Raw genomic sequence first — 20786 nt, forward strand, 5'->3', positions numbered from 1 at the left:
CTTACTATCCTTCCATGCACCTCTGATTTACAACAAGGTTTTGGTCTCAGATTCAGATTATCAGGGAAAAAAAAAGATGGTGGTGTGTTCCATTGTCCGAGCACCTCTTCCGTAGGAATATTGCTGAAGTGTATTGCCTTTGAAGGCACATGGGGCATATGCAGAGCCATAGGGACTCTTTGTGCTCAGACTCTGAGGCCTGAAGTTACCACGGTCAACCAGCAGCATTAAATAGGTTTATAAGTAGAGGGAGAGTCAAGTGGCCGGCACTATTGATTACACTGCTAGGTAAGAGGATCCACAGGCGGCAAGCTAAATACTGGCTTGTGTGGTGCAAGCTTTATTGTCCAATAAGGGGGATGGTGGAAGAGTGGGTGCAAACAGACAAACGTTTTCACGCGGTCACATGCTTTGTCAGGTCTGGTCAGACCAGACCTGACGAAGTGCTTGATCGTGTGAAAACGTTTGTCTGATTGCACCCGCTCTTCCACCTTCCCCCTTATTGGACAATAAAGCATTAAACGGCTACATCGTGGTGAGTGACCGCTTTTCTTTTTTCTTTACGTACCTATATTAAATAGGTTTATCTTTCAGGAAAAAAACTAGCTGTCTCCTTCCAGGAACCGCACCACTCTTGTCCTTAGTGTGTATGCCGTATTGCAGCTCAGCTCCATTGAAGCAAATGAAGCTGAATTTTAATACCACGCACAACCAGAGGACAGGGGTGGTGCTGTTTTTGGAAGTAGGCAGCTGTGTTATCTAATGCTGCATAATGCTTTTAATAGTAGTGTAAGTAAATTTTACAAAGAAATGAAGTATTTTAGCAATCTATATTTTGTTGCTTGATTTTTCCTGTTTCTTTGTTATCTAACCACATCTGCTGTCGTCTTCTTTAGCTTCTCTGTAATCCAGGTCATTACCTTGTGCAGTGTTTGCCGCTTAACAAGTTGTGAAATGACCCCCCAACTCTCAGAAGCATAAAGTATACATTAATGAATAGAAAGTTACCAGATGCAAGTTACAGAATATTTCCATTTTGAGCCACCACACAAGGGAAAACTCAACAACAAAAAAGTTCTATTGTGTAGCAGAAAAATCCAATTGAAGGCCCTGAAATGCGCCTGCACCGCTGATTACTTTGTAGGAACAAATGCTGCGTGCGCCCGGCTAAATAGATTAGCATGTGCCGTGTTTTTGAGAAAATTGTAGAGTTTACACAAAATCTGCACATACTCAATTGAAATGTATTTGTAAAGTGAGACATTATCCTCCGTCTGGGGAGCAGTCGAGGCAGACTCCCGACTCCTTCCAATAACGTCGCCTGCTAATCAGGTTTATATGTACATTTTATTGGGTTCTCCTCCTGAACCGCTGTGTATAGATCTGCAGCCGCAAAAACCAAATGTATGTAATGTGTCTATTCATAACGTTTCATATAGAGTTACTCATCCCTTATTCTGTATATGGCTGCAGAAGGTCTTCTCAGGAGTCAAAGAAAGCTGGGATACCGCTCCTATGGGAGCCATGCTAGTTATCACCCTAAGAGAGAGACCAGCAATGGCTCAGTGAAGCCGCAACATGGCAATGATGCGTCTCTATGAAACTTCTGTACAGGGGTGAAGTAGCATATATAATATCTATGGAAACCATGCCACTGTGGCGGATCCACTGCATGATGGACACCATTGACTTATAATGGCTCTCCAGTTCTTTCATTTCATAGTGAATCAAGCACAATTTTTTTTATTTTCCATCAGAGAGGATAAAATGTAATTTGAGCTTCTGTTGCGGATGTGAACAAAACCATAGCATAAGTATGTATAGGCACTTGAAGCCTAATCATTTTCTAATCAAGTTACTGATTACATGATGTATTTTGTGTCCCTTACCTGATTGCTGTCAGTGAATGGGAACATTGTTTATCCTGGCCTACCAAATACAGCAAGCAGAGGTCTTGAAAATGATGGGCCCACTCAGGAAAGTTGTTGTCCAGCTTAAGGCTCTCAAGCATAGCAAACTATGAATGCCAACCTGAGGCTGTGATGTTGGGACTTGTAGTTCAACAACAACTGGGGAGCCACAAGTTGGAAAACCCAAAAGAAAGCGCCATCAATACTCCAAATAAAAGCACTTTACAGCTGTCATCACCTTTATCATGAGCTCACATCAGCTGGAGGACATTGCAGGGATCTCTATGAATTATATCATGTGACACAATTGACTCTTGTTTTCTAGATGTCAGGAAAGCCTTGGAAGAATTTCAGCAGGTCATGAAGAACTTTGAGTCCAGGGTGGAGTTTAGTAAAGACCTACAGAGGATGAGTAATGTAAGAGGCTACACAGCCCGGGTCCTGGAGGGGGGGGGGGGTCTGATCCATTTATTATCTACTGATATTACTAATCTCAAATCTCTTGTTTTCTCTACAGGATTCCAGTGAGTTCTTTGATATTAAGGAAGAAGTAAATGCGGACACAGTGTGCACCAAAGGTATCCTGTCTGTAATGCTCTACTGTGTTATGTATACATGTATCAATTGCTGCAGTATTACTTCCTACAATGGGATATTATTGCATTGGGTACATTGGGGCAGACTTGTCAAACTGTAAAATTCTTCCACACTGTGAACTTAGATTAGTCAATTGAAGAATGTGCCTTACATGTGACAATGTGACTTATTACAGCTGCTTAGGCCCAGGTATGCAATTATTGGCTGAACAGGCCCATATTGCCTTGTGAAATAGGGCCAGCGATCAGCTGATATACCAGCCAAGGTTCATTCGCATTAAGGAGGCGTACGAAGGTGAGCACTTGAGAATCCAGACTCTTGTGGCTTCGAGAAAAATGAGACATGAATTCGAGAAAAAGGGCTGTGACCTAAAATGCACCAACATATGCTAATAGTAAGTAAACTAATAGGTGTCATAAGAAAGATAAATGTGTCTTAGGGTGCATTCACACTACATTTCTCTTGGTGTCATATTGGTAAGCTGCCAAAATGTGAAGCCGATTATACATACCAGTGTGCTGTTGGCTTTAAAGGTCATCAGGCTGGCATTTTGCCTCGGCAGGTGGATACACGTCTAAACTCTCCAGCAACCCCACAGCTTGTGGCTAAAGCAAGTGGTATACGGGACAGCTTGGAAGTCCCATAGATTTGCATTGCAATACATTTCACACTCTGTGCCGGACTAATGAGAAACATGGTCTAAAGTCAATGGGCACAGCAAGCTCTGTGTTGGCTTCTTGTTTTAACAGCCTCATCCAGAGCTAGGAGGAAGGGCAAATGTGGTGTGAATGAAGTCTAATACATCCAAATAAATACATTGAGTCACAGTGATACATTTGGTGCATTAATCGGAAGGGTTACCCTATAACAGCCAGTCAGTTCGGAGCTGCCATTCCATACCTACTCTGGTGCACTGTTTGGATGCTGTTGGCAGGAAACATTAGGTTTTCTTTTAGAAAGTTGGTCATCTGGGACAAGTATTCTTATAAATACACTAAATACTGTTTCCCTAATGCATCTAATTTGGATTTAAGTGAATACAACTCACATGTAGGCCTATGTGACTGATACAGATTACAAACAAGCCCAGTGTAGTCAGATCCTCTATAACATATGACTACATTGCTATCATATATTATAATGCCATCCAATGATCCCATCTTTTTAAGCTCTTCTATAGTTTCTCTGTGACTGTGCTTTCATACCTGTGTGGGCTTCTTTATTACCTGCACAATACACACATCACCCATGTACATCATCAGACTGGTTACTCCTCTCCCCATCTCCTGCTCTGATGTCAGCCGCTGCTGTTTACCGCATTGATCTTTTGCTCTCTGCCATCAAGGCCGATTGTTTTAAGAGGGATTAAAATTCATAGCGGAGCCGAAAGAAGATTCTGTGTTGCATCTTCTATTACCAGAGCAGGATACTTGTAATGAGAGAAAAGATTTCAGATGGCAATAGAAATAAACGAGTTGCATAATCATGTTGGAGGAGGAGGAGGAGGGCGGAAGACAGGTTTGTGTTCTCTTCACAACCTCTGAATCTTTACTCAACATACAGTGTTAGCTGTCTCTCCATTTCCTCAAGGTTTTTCCCCCTTGTGCTCCATTTAATGCCTACGTCCTCTATACAGTACATTGGTATTATACAGCAGTCTACCTGCTTTTGGAGAAACACTGATTGGCCACCATAAGGATAAATCTAAACTTTTGTAACTTCTATGTATAGTAGTGATTGTTCGTTCATGCTGTAGTCACATCCTACACCTAGTTAAAATTTTGCCCTTTACAGTTCACATTCAGGCTGGGTTCACACAATAAAAAAATGAAAATGTTTTTTCTCTTAATTTGTAACCTATTTTATAGCTGTTTTTTGTTTTCAAAAATATACCAGAAAAATATGTATAATACACAGCCGTATTTTGAATCTAATAAAGTTCTTCATTAAAGTCTATGGGAAAAACACCCATTCATGTCCACATTGTAAAACTGTATATAGATATACATATTTTTTTTACAGTGTGTACACAGACTGACATTTTTCCATAGACTTTAATGTAGCACATCAGATTCAAAATACTGCAGAGTGCAACTCTGGAGTATAATACAGTATGCAACTCAGGATCAGCACAGGATAAGCGATGTAAAACTATACGGTGTGTATGTATATGTGTGTAAAAATACACCTGAGGTACTCGCTTTTCTGTGAATGGAGCCACTGTGTATCTATGTTTATACAGAAAAGTGAGTGCTGCTCTGGAGTATAAAACAGGCTGTTACTTTGTAAATACATCACTATACTTATTATTCTGAAGGGAATAACCTTTTAATTTAGATACACTACTAATGGTGGTAAATTTCTACACAGGCAAACACCGTACAGCTCACAAACCTCACTCAAAACCAAAGGCCGCAGACAGCTCCAAGGTGGATTTCCGGGAAGCAGAGAGTACAGATGGCTTCATAGACAATGCAGAGCTGTGGGCAAGGCTGGAGCAACTGGAGATGCAAGAGGAGATGCGAGGGGAGCTGGAAGAGTAGGTGTCCTAGGCATGTTCTGGTGGTGGTAGGGCAAATCTGTGGCCGACATACTGTGTGTACTCTTACTCAAAAGTTAAAGGTATAATGCTGCGATTTACTTTTCCTGCTTAATTAACACACATTACAAAGTTATATAACTTTGTAATGTGTGTCAATTAGCTGTCTGGCCCTCCCAACCCCGCATGTCCTGCAGGAAGTGGTGTATTCTTTCCAGTCTGACACAGTGCCCTCTGCTGACATCTCAGTCCAATACGGTAACTGTCTAGAGCAGGAGAGGCTGTCAGACAATAGGGAAACTAAAAGCAAGCTAGGAAACTGCTGTTATGTTTCCATAATGCACGGGATGCAAAGAATGAATTAATTTCTTAGCTTCCTCCTAAGCTTCATTTTCATGAAATCTTTAGTTTAATATGTTTAGGTAGTTTAGTGCAGCGTAGACAGGACTACCATGAAATATTGAGGCAGCGTTCTGTATTGACATTACTATGGCGCTTATCATTGCAGAGAGCAGAATGAATATTATTGAGGAGAGGTGGGTGGATCACTTCTTTGAGGAATGTGTGTGTTTTTTTTTTTATATCTTTAGTTTAGCTTATGACACTGAGAATGAAGGTAAGTAAGTTATTATTCTTATTGTATGCAAGAAGAGTTCCTTGGCACTACTACAGCTGCTAGTGTCTAATAGAATCAGTAGCCCAAATGTCCATGCTACAGGCAGTGCTCAACGTAAAGACTCCGCACATCAACAATGGTAGAAAAGGAATAACATGGCACTCACGAGCAGAGTAGCAAAAAATTCTAAACGTTCAGGGCTGTGAGAAAGCAGGTTGGTCTTCTGCAAGACTGTTGTCGTCTGTTAACTCATCCACGCCTGATGACCACTGTGAATATGTAATAAACTTTTTGAATTTTTTTGCTAATCTACTGGTGAGTGCCACATTTTTCCTTTCAACAATTGTTGATCATTCTTATTGTCCCTGGCTCTATGGAAACAACAACTGGGGAAGTGCTGTTAGTTTCCCTTTAAAGTGTAGGGCAGAAAAGGGATTTTACAAATGCAGGTACACAAGCAATTGAGCCTTACTGACACTTAAACCTTTGACATGTCACACAGTTTTAATCCATACTTTTCTGTAGATATACCCAGCAGAAGAGACAGAGGCGCATTAATCATTGTAAGGCTGCCGTCACACACAGCAGTTCCTTACGGAGCTGCCACTGCCATTTTTGAACTGATACCGGAAGTGAATCTGTCAGGAAGCAGAGGTATAAGTCCTTCTTTTGTATTTACCATTCTTTTTAGATCCACTCTGGGTTTTGGCTCAAAAACTGCAGCATGTGACAGCAGCCTGAAAGTTCTGCAGCTTTTTAGTACACGGTGTGTGTTTCATTAACTTATCATTCGGAGGATCTCTGCTTCTGCTCAGTAAGTTGGGTCATTCTTATTTCCACTCACAAGTGAATATTCTTACCCATACCTACTTGTCACAGCTGAGGGGTTGTTAGAGTTGTATCCAGTCAGTCAGGAGAGAGATTTGTGATGCTGATGTATATAGTTGACAGTTCTTTAGGCTGGAAACTTTTTGATGCATTAGCTGGACCATTTCAAGAGGCTTTGGTAAGGATTGAAGCATATAATATCTTTATACAATAGAGCTGCATTTACATTAAAGTGTAACTGTCATTTTAATCAGAAATCAATAGTACAAGCGATTATAAATAACGTTGTAATAGGTTTTGTTAGGCAAAAGAGGTTCCTTCTGTACTAACAAGGCTGTTTTCCCCCTCACTACTTAACTGTTGCAGAAAAGCAAAGTAAAGACAGGTTTGCTGTGTCCATTATAACCTACGGAGGGGGGAGGGTCCAAGGGGGATGATTGACCAAAGAGAGGAGAGAACCAGCTTGTGCAGTTTGCTTTATAGGAGCCAGCACAGCACAACGCCCTGCAATCTTACCTCACAGAGTTCCAAGACCAGCACTGGGCAGTCTGATCTCTGGATCCATTTTCTGTGGCCAGAGAGTCTCCAGACTGCATGGGCTGGTTTCCTCCTCTTCCTGCTTACTCATCCCCCTCAGCCTCTCCCCCCTCCATAGGTTAAAATGGACGCAGCAAACCTGTCTTCACTTTGCTTCTCTGTAATATAGATGACTTTGCCTTGAACACATAAGAAGTGAGGGGGGAAGTGGGAAAACGGCCCTATAAGTACAGAGAAAACTCTGTTGCCTAATTGAACCTACTAGGAAATTTTTTTAAATCACATGTACTATTGAAGTCTGTAAAGTTGTTTGAAATTACAGTCACACTTAAACCCTATTTAAAGTGTGGCGACTGCAGGATACATTGTCAAAAACAGAATTGTTTTGGTGGCTCACTTGATTTCATTGTATACAATGACACTTCCGGAAGAAATCCACCTCCGGTGCACACCTGCATCGGGAGCGTGGTGGCGGCAGGATTTTAACAGTGTATCCTGCCACCAGCTAAGATGATAGTTACACTTTAAAGGACATGTTAAAATTTTTTTAAAAAAACCTCTACATAGATTACATGGAATTTTTATTTATTGTATCGTTGTAGAATAAGTGAATCTATTCCATTTAGTAATGAAGAGGACAAAGAAAATTTGAAGACCGATCTGAATGTGGATCATGACTATCAAGCTCAGGGCTATCGCACAAAGTCCGAGTTGACCCAGAACAAGGCCCAAGTCAATGGCTCAATATTATCACATCACAGTGATGAGGAAGATGATTTGATAGGTGGAAAAAGTTCTGTGGCAACAATTCGATTTTCTCATACCGTTGAACCAAAAAGGGTGAGTGCTTACAACTTACGCTCTGGCTAGCGAAACCAACACATTTGTGCGTAAAGAGAATTTGTGTCATGAACAGTTCTGTAATTTTTAGTATTTTTTTTCCACCATCTCCTCATTTTTAAGATCTCTGCTTATTGTCAGTAACTGAATCTGACCAGGTGCTGGAATTGTTCAGGACTTTCTTTAGTGAACCATGCACCTGTCTGAGCACCACTAGGATTCTTGAGGTTTTAACCCTTTGACTATAAACATACCAGTAAATGAGAACATTGCTTTTTACGTCCAGAGGCACGTTTTCTCTCATGACATGTAGACATGGCATGAAAACTTGTCACTGAGAAAGCAAAACTGTCACCCCCTTTTTTGCATTCTGACTCCTCTACACTGGTGTAAAGGGTCAATTTACCACTTTTCATACCTTATTTTACATCATACATCATGGTGCTTGTTCAAATAAAAAGTCATCTTTTATTATCTGCAGGTTGTGCTAAGTGAGCGGGGCTGCACAGCAAATGCACCACTTAGCCCCACCCATGCCACATCGTAGGCCCCACCCCTCCGTGATGTCATTGGTAAATATGCCCCGTTCCCTCACCGCCCATTGGTATGGGCCGATCTAGAGGAGGTGGGGCCTAGACCTTTAGGCCAGCCTGTTCCAATGGTCGCTGAGGAGGCGGGGTCTATGTGCCAATGACGTAACGGAGGGGTGGGGCCTATGATGGTGCTGTGGGGGGGGCCTAAGTGCTGCGGTTACCATGAAGCCACGCCCACTTATCACAATCTGCAGATGATAAAAGATCACTTTTTACTTGAACAAGCACCATGACGTATGATGTAAAGTAAGGCATGAAAATTGCTAAATTTACCTTTTACATCTATGTAGAGGACTAAGAATGCAACAGTGTCACTTTGTCAGGACGAGTTTTCAGCTTTGGAGAAGAAAAAAAAAAAGGATTCCATCCACTGACACCAATGGGATCTTGCTGAATTCTTATTTGTGTAACTATTATCACATACTCCAAAGAGAAGATGGAGACCGCACTTCCAAAAAGAATTCACACTTTATTCACACCAGATGCAACGTTTCGGCTCAATGTGTAGCCTTTCTCAAGCAGTGATACAAAATGCTCCACGAGCTCAGTATATATACATGTGTGCATGATTGTAATTCATCAAACAATTAATTCATAAAAATATAAACAAAGTAAAATAAGAAGTCATCTATAATAGTGTAGTGTTCCAAACTCATAAAGATATAGAGGCAAAGTGAAGAGGAGCCCTAATCTGATGATTTACAGCAATGATCATGTTAGGGGTAATGTAAAACAGCAGTAGGTGACATAATTAGGTGTTATACAAACAGCTGTGTAACAAGTGATAAACAAAAAACAAGTAATACATACATCACACCAAAGCAAGGAATCCACATGGAAGTGGCGTGTCCGGGAACGCCGGCGTCGTCCGCTGATGACGTCACCCGCGGCGCATGGTGTCCGGATCACCTGGTTCCGAATCACATGACCTGGGTATGTCACATGATCAGTGTGATCACAGGCGCAAATAAATATAAATAATTGTAAATATACATAAGGGAGGGGGACCAGTACCAAAGGGAGAGGGGCTTGGATTGCGTCCAGAATTTGTCATAGGGGCTTGGAGAGTATAACAGCAGGCCAACACAGGGCATTTAGGTGTCACCCGATAACCAAAGCACCGAGGTCACCAGTGTCCTGAGTACCCACCCCGTCATCCACAGAAACTGCAGAGAAGCTGGGCAAGTAATATGGCCACATCTGTTTCCTCATATTGGCACCACACAGACATCTTAGCAAAGACGCCAGCCTCAACCTGTATTCCGTACCTCGGGTCCATCCTCCCGGGATGAAAGGAGCATAAAAAATAGCTATATAAGCAACCCATGTAGGTGAACATATACAGAGAGAGCAACTCAAATATGAACAGGAAGAGATTTAATATAAACACCCATACACACTGACAAAAAACTGGTGTATAAGAAAATAAATAATGGCACCAGATGAAGTAATAAAGGCGTCAGAAAAAACAGAAAAAAACGAAAAAAGGTCCATGTTCGGATTCAGGCAAATGTATGCAGTAGCTTGATAACACTCCCAATTCATCAAGAAAACAGATTTTCATTCTGCAAAAAATGAGAGAAAGGCAAATGAATATAGATATATATATATACATATATAATAGGGACAAAATACCCTTGTGATACGCCAATCAGGAATACCAAAAATGAATGATAGTAAATAAAGAGCTGAAAAGTATTTAGAGGATAATGTATCAAAAAATGTATCCGTCAGGCATCGAAGGCAGTAGAGGATATCCAGAGGAGCCAAAGGGAGAAGGGAATGGAAAGCATGAAAAAGAAGAGGGGGGGGGGGGGAGAAAAAAAAGGAGGGGGGCAGGAGAGGTGGGGAAAAGAAAAAGGGGGGGGGAAGGAAAAAAAGGGGGGGGTTCAAGAAAAGAAGAAAAAGTTAGAAACCTGTGGCCGGTCCTATTTTGAAGTCTATATTCATCCCGCCTGGTGCAAGGGTGCCCAGTTTGTAAATCCATTGGAGTTCACATTTTTTTAGGCGGGAGACTCTATCACCGCCTCTCCTGGGCCTGGGAATATGGTCCAGAATTGCAAACCTGAGGTCAGTGATTTTGTGATTGTGTTCAAGGAAGTGTTTGGGCACTGGTAGTTCACATTTCTTTGTGCGTATAGTAGATTTGTGCTGATTCAGTCGTCTTCTACATTCACCGGTAGTCTCCCCCACATACAACATGTTGCAGGGGCATTGTAGAACATACACAATGAAATCTGATCTGCACGTAACAAAGTGTTTGATGGGATACCTGTGTCCTGTTTTGGGGTGTATGAAAAATTCTCCCTTGAGCATCTGGTTACAATGGCTGCAGTTCAGGCATGGAAAACAGCCAGTCCTAGATTTAGTTATGTAGGTCTGTCTCGATGTAGTAGTGATGTCTGGACCTATGTCTGCCCTCACTAATCTGTCCCTCAAATTCTGAGGCCGACGGTAGGCCATGATAGGTGGAATGCAGAATTCGGGAACCTGTGGATATGCCCTAGACAATAACCCCCATTCTCTGCGGATAATTCTAGCAATGTTCTGACTTTGTGACCCAAAAGTGGAGACAAAAGCAAGTCTAGGTTGTCTGTGTTGTGTATTCTTTGGTCTGAGTAGATCAAGCCTGTTGAGAGGGGTAATCTTTTCCCTTTGTTTCTGTATAATGCGTGTTGGATAGCCCCTACTTTACATTTATTCTTCATATCAATGCTGTAAGGCTAGGTTCACACTGCGTTTTCAGCATCCGTTTAACGGATCCGTTTTTTTTAACGTCCAGAAAAATAGGGTCAGCAACGTTTTTTGGTCCGTTTTGGTCCGCCAAAAAAAACGGATCCGTTTTTTTTTATAATGGAAGTCAATGGAAAAACGGATGCACACAAATGAATCCGTTTTTTGCAATCCGTTTTTCATGCGTTTTTTGCAAAAAACGGATGCGTTAAACGGATGCTGAAAACGCAGTGTGAACCTAGCCTAACTCTCATCATCCTGCGTGATATACTTACCCATACATACATTGACAATTGCTGTAAGGGCAACTTTCCCTTTACAAATATGGCGGCGTCAGACTCTGGGGCTGTTATGGGCATGCCCGCACCGCTGTCAGCTTGGGGACCGCCCGACGCATGCGCCTGTGATCACACCGATCATGTGACATACCCAGGTCATGTGATTCAGAACCAGGTGATCCGGACACCATGCGCCGCGGGTGACGTCATCAGCGGACAACGCCGGCGTTCCCGGACACGCCACCTCCATGTGGATTCCTTGCTTTGGTGTGATGTATGTATTACTTGTTTTTTGTTTATCACTTGTTACACAGCTGTTTGTATAACACCTAATTATGTCACCTACTGCTGTTTTACATTACCCCTAACATGATCATTGCTGTAAATCATCAGATTAGGGCTTCTCTTCACTTTGCCTCTATATCTTTATGAGTTTGGAACACTACACTATTATAGATGACTTCTTATTTCACTTTGTTTATATTTTTATGAATTAATTGTTTGATGAATTACAATCATGCACACATGTGTATATATACTGAGCTCGTGGAGCATTTTGTATCACTGCTTGAGAAAGGCTACACATTGAGTCGAAACGTTGCATCTGGTGTGAATAAAGTGTGAATTCTTTTTGGAAGAGCGGTCGCCATCTTCTCTTTGGAAATCCGATACGAACCTGGGTCCGGTTTGGTGAGACGTGCACCCGCACACTGCATTTTTTTCTAGTGCTGCTGAACATATTTTTGAATTGATTATTATCACATACTGCATCCAGAGGGAGGTCCATGGACCCCCCTAATAGCTCTGGGGGTCATTATACCCTACAGTAGTCTTTGCTATGTGTTTGCTATTTGTTTCATCTCTTGTCTTCCCCACTTTACTTTTTTGGTAATTTCTATAAGAAGGTTTTTTTTAAGTTATTGGGTATTTAGATATCTTGGATTTATTTTACTTCCTATAAACATTGTATACCCTCTATTATGTGACATTACTCGATATGTAATATGCTTTTGTTAAAATGTACTGGAAAAATAACCTTCTAAATAAAACTACAGTTAAAAATAGAACTTTAAAGACTGATAGAAATATATTGCATTTTTTTCTTATTAGGTAAGAATAAACACTGGAAAAAATACAACTTTGAAATATAGTGAAAGGAAAGAAGAAGCAAAAAGAAAAAGGAAAAACAGCAACGGAAATGGCCACTCTGTGCCCGAACTGCCAGTGATAAAGACCCCGGCAGATATATACAGGTACAGATTATTTGCAGGGGCTGTATGATCACATGTACTGTGTATACCGTTCTCATTTGACTTATTGTGCAAGATGACGTCATTGCCACAGGCTGCCAGTACTGCTGGTTTATTGTGCAATCCTCGCCCTAGTGGCAACATTGCCCATGTAGCACAAGCCTTTGCTGTTTTCTTTAGAATTTCATCTCACCTCAACATAATACAGTGGTGCCTTGGATTACGAGCATAATTCATTCCGGGACCTTGCTTGTATTCCAAATCCCTCCTAATATTGAAGCAAATTTTCCCATAAGAAATCATTGACATGCAGACAGTTGGTTCCACACCCCAAAATAATGATTTTTTAAAATTCTGAATAACATGTAAAATAAATGAAACAAACTTTTAGAAACAGCTGAATATGTCATATTATAAGTTGTACTGTACAGTATAGCAATCAGCATGTGGAGTATAATGTATAGTAAGTGCATAAACCTGAAAAAACAGCAGCAGTTTGTATATACAGGATGCAATTGTAGATCCCCATAATACAGTAGCGTAGTACAACAGGCTAGAATAAAGAAGCAGGGGTGCTGTCAGAGGTCTGTGTGGTCACTTGACAGCAATGGGGAAGGTGTGTGTGTTCAGCATGGACCAATCAGGAAGTGAGAATCAGAGCTGTGCAGGAGGACAGTGACAGAAACTTTTCTATACAGCAGTGTGTATAGCTGAGTGTAAGTGCAGGCACATTATAGCAGCAGTGTGTATAGCTGAGTGTAAGTGCAGGCACATTATAGCAGGAATGGAGAGGATAGGAAACACAAGGGCTGACAGACTGCAGGGAGCATGAAGGAATGAGCAGGGCATATGTGGGCACATAGATAATGCGCTCTCTGTCCAGGGAAAGAGGGGTTACAGCTATAAATAGATTACCTTCTCAGTCCTGTCCCCTGATGCAAGCCCCAGCCTGAAGTGGATCTGCTATGATTTGAAAGGTGAGGGGACTTCCTGGGTCAGAGTACAGTGCTGTAGACCCCACTATGCAGACCATGCCCCTCCCCCTCCTTCCCAGTACAGGGAGCTCTTAAACCAAAGCAATGCATTTAAACCAAGTTACAATTTTGAAAAACTATAAGCTCTTCTTGCAAAATGCTCTCAATCCAAGTTACTCTTAAACCGAGGTACCACTGTACAACAAGACCTGTAACCACACCCTATTAGAGTGTACGGATTGTATAAGGAGGGCTTCCACTGGAAACAATATATAGAGTTCAGAAGGTGCTGTATAAATCCGTATGCAGTGGGCTCCCCTAGTAGTGGCTTCAGGTAGCCAGAATGTCATGTGACTGTGTATGAATTGATTAAAACTAAATCCTTTGTGCCTTGCTTTGCAGAGTGTTTGTAGATGTGGTAAATGGAGAATATGTGCCCAGGAAGTCCATCATGAAGTCTCGAAGCCGTGAGAACAGTGTGTGCAGTGACACCAGTGATCACAGCTCACATGAATTTGAGGAGAGAAGAAGTTTTATAAGAAACTTCAGCCTTGAGGAAAACACCTTCAGTGACCACAGTGAGGAGGAAGAACGCGGACATAAAAGGATTTCACCTGTGTCTGGACCATTAGAGGTGAGACGCTTGGCAGCGCAGTGCCGCAGTCTGTATGGAGATGGAGAGAAGGAAGGCCAAAAGGTGTAACCAGTGGTCTTTGTGCTCCCTTAGATTCTGTAGATTGGTGATCTCCAATTGGTGATTTTCAAGCTCTTGTAATGCGAACATAATACTGAAATCAGTTTTACAACTGATAAAAAGGTGAATATTGGAGATCACTGGTTTATGTGAAGCTGCTAGATGAGTACATTATAACCTTTGATACTTTCATCATAGAGGAGGTTTTCTCCTCAGTTGCCTGCCTCCCAAAAAGACAAAGATTATCTGTGCACATCTCTCTCCTCAGGTTTAAGGGTGTTGGGCACCCCCTTATTTCTGTCTTATGGACAGGGGGTGTGGAGAGACATTTGGTGTACAACAGGTGTTTCCAAAGGGTTAAAGGGGTGCTTCAGCATGGGGGCACTTTCTGGGGGGGACCGGGGAGGAGGTGGCTGAAATAAAAGACGTCCACTCACCTCCCCGGTTCCAGCGGTGAGTCACTCATCGCGGCGCTCCGGTCCCCGGCCGCTTCCTGGTGTCTGACGCCGCTCGAGACGCTACGTCTCAGGGCCGCTCAGCCACTCAGTGAAGGAGGCGGGATCCGAGCGGACTTCAAACGGATCCCGCCTCCTTCACTGAGTGGCTGAGCGGCCCTGAGACGTAGCGTCTCGGGCGGCGTCAGACACCAGGAAGCGGCCGGGAACCAGGGACCAGAGCGCCGCGATGAGTGACCCGCCGCTGGAACCGGGGAGGTGAGTGGACGTCTTTTATTTCAGCCACCTCCTCCCCGGTCCCCCCCAGAAAGTGCCCCCACACTGGATAACCCCTTTAAAGTTTAACTATCATTTAAACAAACTTAAACAACATGTCAGAAGTTTGTATTGGTGGTGGTCCAGCTGCTGAGACCCCGCCAATCACTAGAATAAAGGGGCAGAATTGCTCAGCAGCGCTGCAAATATGAGCAGTCCACAGAATTATAGTGGAAGCCTATGGATTGTCTGGCAATTCTGTATACTGAAAGTCCCTTAGGCTTTAAATATAACATGAACCACTGGTACTAGCTGTTCAGAACGGAGATTAAGGGACAGGGCTTGCGCTGCTGAGCATGTCTACCCCTTCGTTCTAGCGATCAGCGGGGGTCTCAGCACCCGTGCCACTTCTGACATGTCACTTGTAAATGATGGTTACACTTTTAAGGTTTCCTGTTTGACTTCAACTTTAATAAATCTTTTTTTCTAGCCATTTTCTGGAATGGTAATAGAAAAGGAGTCATTCTCTATATCTGTGCCAGTGACTGGAATTGCGCACCCAAGTCTGCCTACCATCGAGGAAAGAAAATCTGAAGAAGTTGCAACAGAGTTTATTGAGGAAGCACCAAAAAGAGTCTCAAAATTCAAAGCAGCCAGAATACAGCAGAACAAGTAGTCCCTGACCCATCTCCCTCACGACACACCCACCCTGGCAGAGTCTATCCAGCGGTCAGGTCTGGGTCATGTTTACTTGTTTGCGCTGTGCCAGAGGATGTGTTTTCACCATTACCTGTAGTCATTGAGGTTAATTCACAATCACTTTGATAAGTTTTCTTTTGTAATAAATATGCAATTTTCACAGTTTAATTTGAGTGGTACTGTATTAACCTTATACATGTGAAGTGACACAGAGGAGACCCCATTCCCCTCGCCCTACCTCTGCATCCTATTTTTCACACAATGATAGGGGTTACAGTTGCCAGTTTTATAAAACGGACGATAAAGAGAGAGAGATTTGCCAATCATTTGTACGTCCTGGACCTGAATCCTTTAGGATTGTTCAGCTCAGGAGAATAACACACCTGCACTAAAACAGTGATTTACGTAATGGAAGAAAGAGATGCATTGTGCCAAATGGCAACACCAAAGTACAGCGCAGACGCTTTATTGTTCACTGACTGTGATAAGTCATTACAAATGCAGCGGAGGAGTGTGCCACCATGTTTAGAGCCCAATGCCAGTGTTGGAGGGGGTGGGTTCTACCCAGTCTGAACTTATAGTTACAACACTGTTCTTTTTTCCCTTCTTTCTTCTGTACCTGTAGATGAAAAATGATTATATTGCAGGACTATAATATAAATTGTTCTAATTTACTGTTAGTCCATATTGTAACTGTTGTCTGAATGCTCATAGTTTCCCTTTAATGCATATATGTCAGCATGTTAGACGAATCTAACCTGCTGATATTTCCCTATAGCCCCCAGGGCACCAAAACAATTTATTAACATAGAGAATAAACTTCTGATATCACAGAAACCTACCTTCGTCCTCAGCGCCCATTGCACTATAGAGAAATATCAGCAGATTTGATACTTCTAACCTGCTGATAGTTTCCCTTTAAGCGACAGAGATTCCTACTCCATAACACCTGAATCCAGTGCAACAACCAGCGCTGTTGTATGTCATTCTATGCCATTGGCTTTTGTGCAGGCTATAGAGACAGATCCCTGCCTCCTTATGTATATTTATAAGCAGCCAGAAGCACCAACAATGACCAGTCTGTATAGCTATAATGTGCACAGTCCTGCACTATAAAATTTTTTTTAATCTAAATTTTTAGTTATACTTACAGGCACAAGGCAGATAAGGGGGATAAAGACAGCTATTGTCCCAAAAGCAGCTTTTGGGACAATAGTATAGTATTTATCAAATGCTCAAATCTAAATGGGGCTTTATGCTCAAATGTAATTGCAGGAAATGGTCAGGTTTTCACAGACCGTTAACGCTTTCAGTGAAACTTCCCAAGGAATATGACCCCCCCCCAATAGTGATGCGTTGCATCTGTAAGGTAGCTGGTATGATGTAAGATAGTGAAGTAAAAGTAACCATCCACTCCTTGCATAAGTCGTGCCAACCTTACGTAAGGATCTTCATATGGTAACAATTATTTCCTTTTATTCTACTGGGAATGATGGGGCCCATTCACAACATTTTTTGAGGATTCTAAAAAGTATTAAGACATATACAGTGGTGGGCCCATTCACTCTTAGGGTACTATTACACGGAAAGATAATCGGCCGAATTGGCCCGATTCGGCCGATTATCGCTCCGTGTAATAAATGCAACGATCAGCCGATGACAACGATCATCGGCTGATCGTTGATATAGGTTAGACCCTATTTTCGTCAGGCGCCAACCGCGCACCGCTGCGTGTAATAGCGGTGCGTGGCCGGCGACTAACGATATACATTACCCATCCACGTTCCAGGGCTGCTCCTGCCGTCCGCTTCTCCCGGGGTCCCGCGCGCGCTCTTGCCAGTTTAGCAAGGGCTGCAAGGACATCGGTAACAATGTCCTTGCAGCTCTTGTCAAACGAATATCGGGCCGTGTAATAGGCCCAGTAAACGAGCAACGATCTAGCAGATCGCTGCTTGTTTACAGGTATTATCGGGCCCTGCTCGGCCCGTGTAATACCACCCTTAGTGACTAGATTCTGTCACATTTCCTGAGTGTGTATATATTTAGGAAACAGAACATAGTCATTAGTAGAATACTTTTTGCAAATATGCGGTACTGTACTGACCCAGAGTGGCAGCCTTTACTCCCAAGCTATAGTCAGAATCTTGTTGGATATGCATGGAAACCTGTGGAAAAGCACTCCCTAACAGCTTAGCTGAGATCTTAGAAGGTAGGAAAGAATTACCACATCTGATGCAATGTAAAAGATTTTAGCTGTGAATGCCAGCAGTATTGTTGGTTAATTTTTATAAATTCATATATTATATGCCATACTGATCCTGAGCTGCAGCCTGTATTTGACTCCAAAGTGACTTTTCATGAAGATTAAAGGGGTACTTTGGAGGGAAAAAAAATGTTTTTAAATCGACTTGCATAAGAAAGTTATACAGATTTGTAGATCCCTTCTGTTTAAATAAAACCTCAAGCCTCCCGGTACTTAACAGCTGCTGTATGTTTTGCAGGAAGTGGTATAGTCTTTCCAGTTTAACACATTTTGCTACACAGGAATTGTCTAGATCAGGAGAGGTTTTCTACTTAAATTTGCTCCTGCTCTGGACATTTGCTCCTGCTCCTGCTTCAGATCATGGATAGAGGTTGGAGCATATAGCACCATATGTGACTGGAAAGAAAACACCTCTTCCTGCAGGACATACAGCAGTTGATAAGTACTGGAAAACTTTAGATTTTTAAATAAGATTAATAACTTTCTGACACTAGTGGATACATTGCGGTTAAAGATCTTCATAAACTATTATGTTTAAAGCAGCCACATTTCAGTCTCTCATGATACATGTATATTCTACTGGGCAGCTCTGTATAACTGCACTTCGTCGTTAGAAATGAAATTCCTCCCTCGGGCAATAGAAACCAATGGGATGTAGGATCAATTTGCCCAGCTTTTGCCCACCTAATTGGTATATTCTAGCCCTTTATAAAGAAATATATTCCACATATTTCTCTTTTTTTATTTAAACAGATAATGATACAGGCTGTTTTCAATTTTTTTCTGAATTTTAAGTGAATCTGTCAGCTGCAGTTAGGTCAGAGAGACACAGAGTACCTTTCACTGATCTGTCTGAGCTTTTATAACATAGAAAAATGCTTTTATTATACAGTAAGAAGAGTAAAAGAGCTCCTAAGTCCAGGGAGCTGTAACACCTCCTTACTTCATCCTCCCATACCTGACCCTGCTTGGGACTCAGCTTCCAGGTGACAATAATGCAGTAAGAGGGAATTGGTAGAGGAGATATTCCACCTTGTAGCTATTCAAAAGCTTGAAAAAGCCTCTTTTGACTCTTTGTACCATTGGGTTTTTTTTTGGAAGCACAGACAGATATATGAAAGGTACAATGTGCCTCATTGTCCTAACAGCATTTAACAGTGTTAGCCGTTTGGAACATGAATTACAGCTGACAGATTCCCTTAAGATTTTTTAAAGTCTGTTTTCTATGTTATAATTTGGGGCAGCCATCTTGCTTTCACTGCTTTTGACAGAATGTAGATACATTTTAAATAGCCACATGGACCATATTAACCTGTAGTCAAGAGCTGATTTGTTGACTTCTATAGGAGAGTTTTCTAGGCATGCTCTCTGGCCTGTGCAGGGAGTGAAGCTGTCACAATCACTGATTATGAATGGTGTGAGATCTGTCTCTGGTTACACAAGGATATGGATTGTTAGAGTATCACCCCTCTGATAGTGGTACACCAATGTCCAACGCTGCTGTATCCAAGACCTTTAAACAGCTGGAATTTTCAGTTTTCTCTATGAAGCAACTTCAGACTATTTCTTTCGATTCAACAATTCAAGCTTAATAACTTTGCTGCCCTTGAGTACAACTTAGATTGAGTCTAGCAGCTTTCATACAGCTGCTGCTTGAGAAGTTTAAGGAGAAGTTATTAAAAGCAATAAGCGTTATCCTGTGGTGCAAGACCCTCTTTAAAGAGTTCCATTTGTTATTCTGCAGGTATAAAAGCTGCGCCTCTATGCTAAGACATGTAGTTGTCACCCATTCCTACATATGTAATGCCAGCTGCAGACTCCTGGGTTTTGTAGTGGCACAGATTTCATACCCATACACATATATCTTTTTTCTCCTTCCTGACACTGAACTCCAGCAACCTCCCACCATCCACTTACCAGTTTTCTGTATTTTTCACTCTACGCTGTGTCTTAGACAGTCACCAAGAAGCTTGTCAGGGGAAAATAGTATTTTCTAATAGTATTTTTTTCCAAAGAAAATTTTCTTGTGAATTGTTTCTCCTCTATTTTCACACAATGTCTATGTGTAAAAAGAAAATTAAAGTTTTTACTGTGAATCTATTGTTTCTATTTCTTACAGGGAACTCTTTACTCCATATGAAATGCTGCATCTATTTAGTATAGGAGCGTACAGCCTAGTTTCTTTATATACCTACTTCCAAGGCCGTCTTGTCCTACCTTGTACATGGGTTTCGCTAACCAATTGGCTCATCGTCCTACACAATGCTGAGATCTTTATAAGAGAAAGCAGAGATCTTTATAACAGAAAGCAGAGATCTTTATAACAGAAAGCAGAGATCTTAAAAACCAGAAAAAGATGCAGAAAGTGTATTGGGATATTATATAATTCTATTGCTACAATGAATACCAATTATTTACCAAAAATGAAATGAATGGAAATGGAAATGTGACAGGTCCTCTTTAAATATTTGCCTTTTGTAATGCTAAACAAATCATTGGCTGGCCAGTGGCGGGTTCTGGTAAACAAGCAGCGGGATGTTAATATCCCATTTACTCCAGCTCTGACCCACGTTTGACTGACAAAAGTTGTCACCTCCCGTCACTTCCCCTGAAGTCACGTACCCAGAGCGGCTGCAGAAAGCATTTTTATTTCAATAAAATAACAAGACCAATTAGGCTTCGTCAGGAGATGTTGTGGCCAAGCTTTGATTCCTTCTTCGAGGAA

The 20786-nt window shown here is 41.8% G+C and overlaps 1 protein-coding gene across 3 annotated transcripts in view; it reads left to right on the top strand.

Annotated features, from left to right (window-relative positions):
* The window catches only part of URI1 (URI1 prefoldin like chaperone), a 66399-nt gene extending 46242 nt beyond the window's left edge, over positions 1-20157 (top strand). For 2 of the 3 annotated variants that reach the window (XM_069966228.1, XM_069966230.1), the window contains exons 5-11: positions 2236-2327; positions 2428-2488; positions 4878-5046; positions 7630-7867; positions 12582-12724; positions 14098-14329; positions 15590-20157. In XM_069966228.1, coding sequence (XP_069822329.1) covers positions 2236-2327; positions 2428-2488; positions 4878-5046; positions 7630-7867; positions 12582-12724; positions 14098-14329; positions 15590-15775 — 1121 coding nt within the window. In that variant the 3' untranslated portion in view covers positions 15776-20157. The remainder of the gene's footprint in view (positions 1-2235; positions 2328-2427; positions 2489-4877; positions 5047-7629; positions 7868-12581; positions 12725-14097; positions 14330-15589) is intronic. The other variant, XM_069966229.1, reaches the window with a different exon arrangement.
* Positions 20158-20786: the final 629 nt, after the last annotated feature.

This window comes from Dendropsophus ebraccatus, chromosome 4, assembly GCF_027789765.1.
Source record: "Dendropsophus ebraccatus isolate aDenEbr1 chromosome 4, aDenEbr1.pat, whole genome shotgun sequence".
NCBI lineage: Eukaryota > Metazoa > Chordata > Amphibia > Anura > Hylidae > Dendropsophus > Dendropsophus ebraccatus.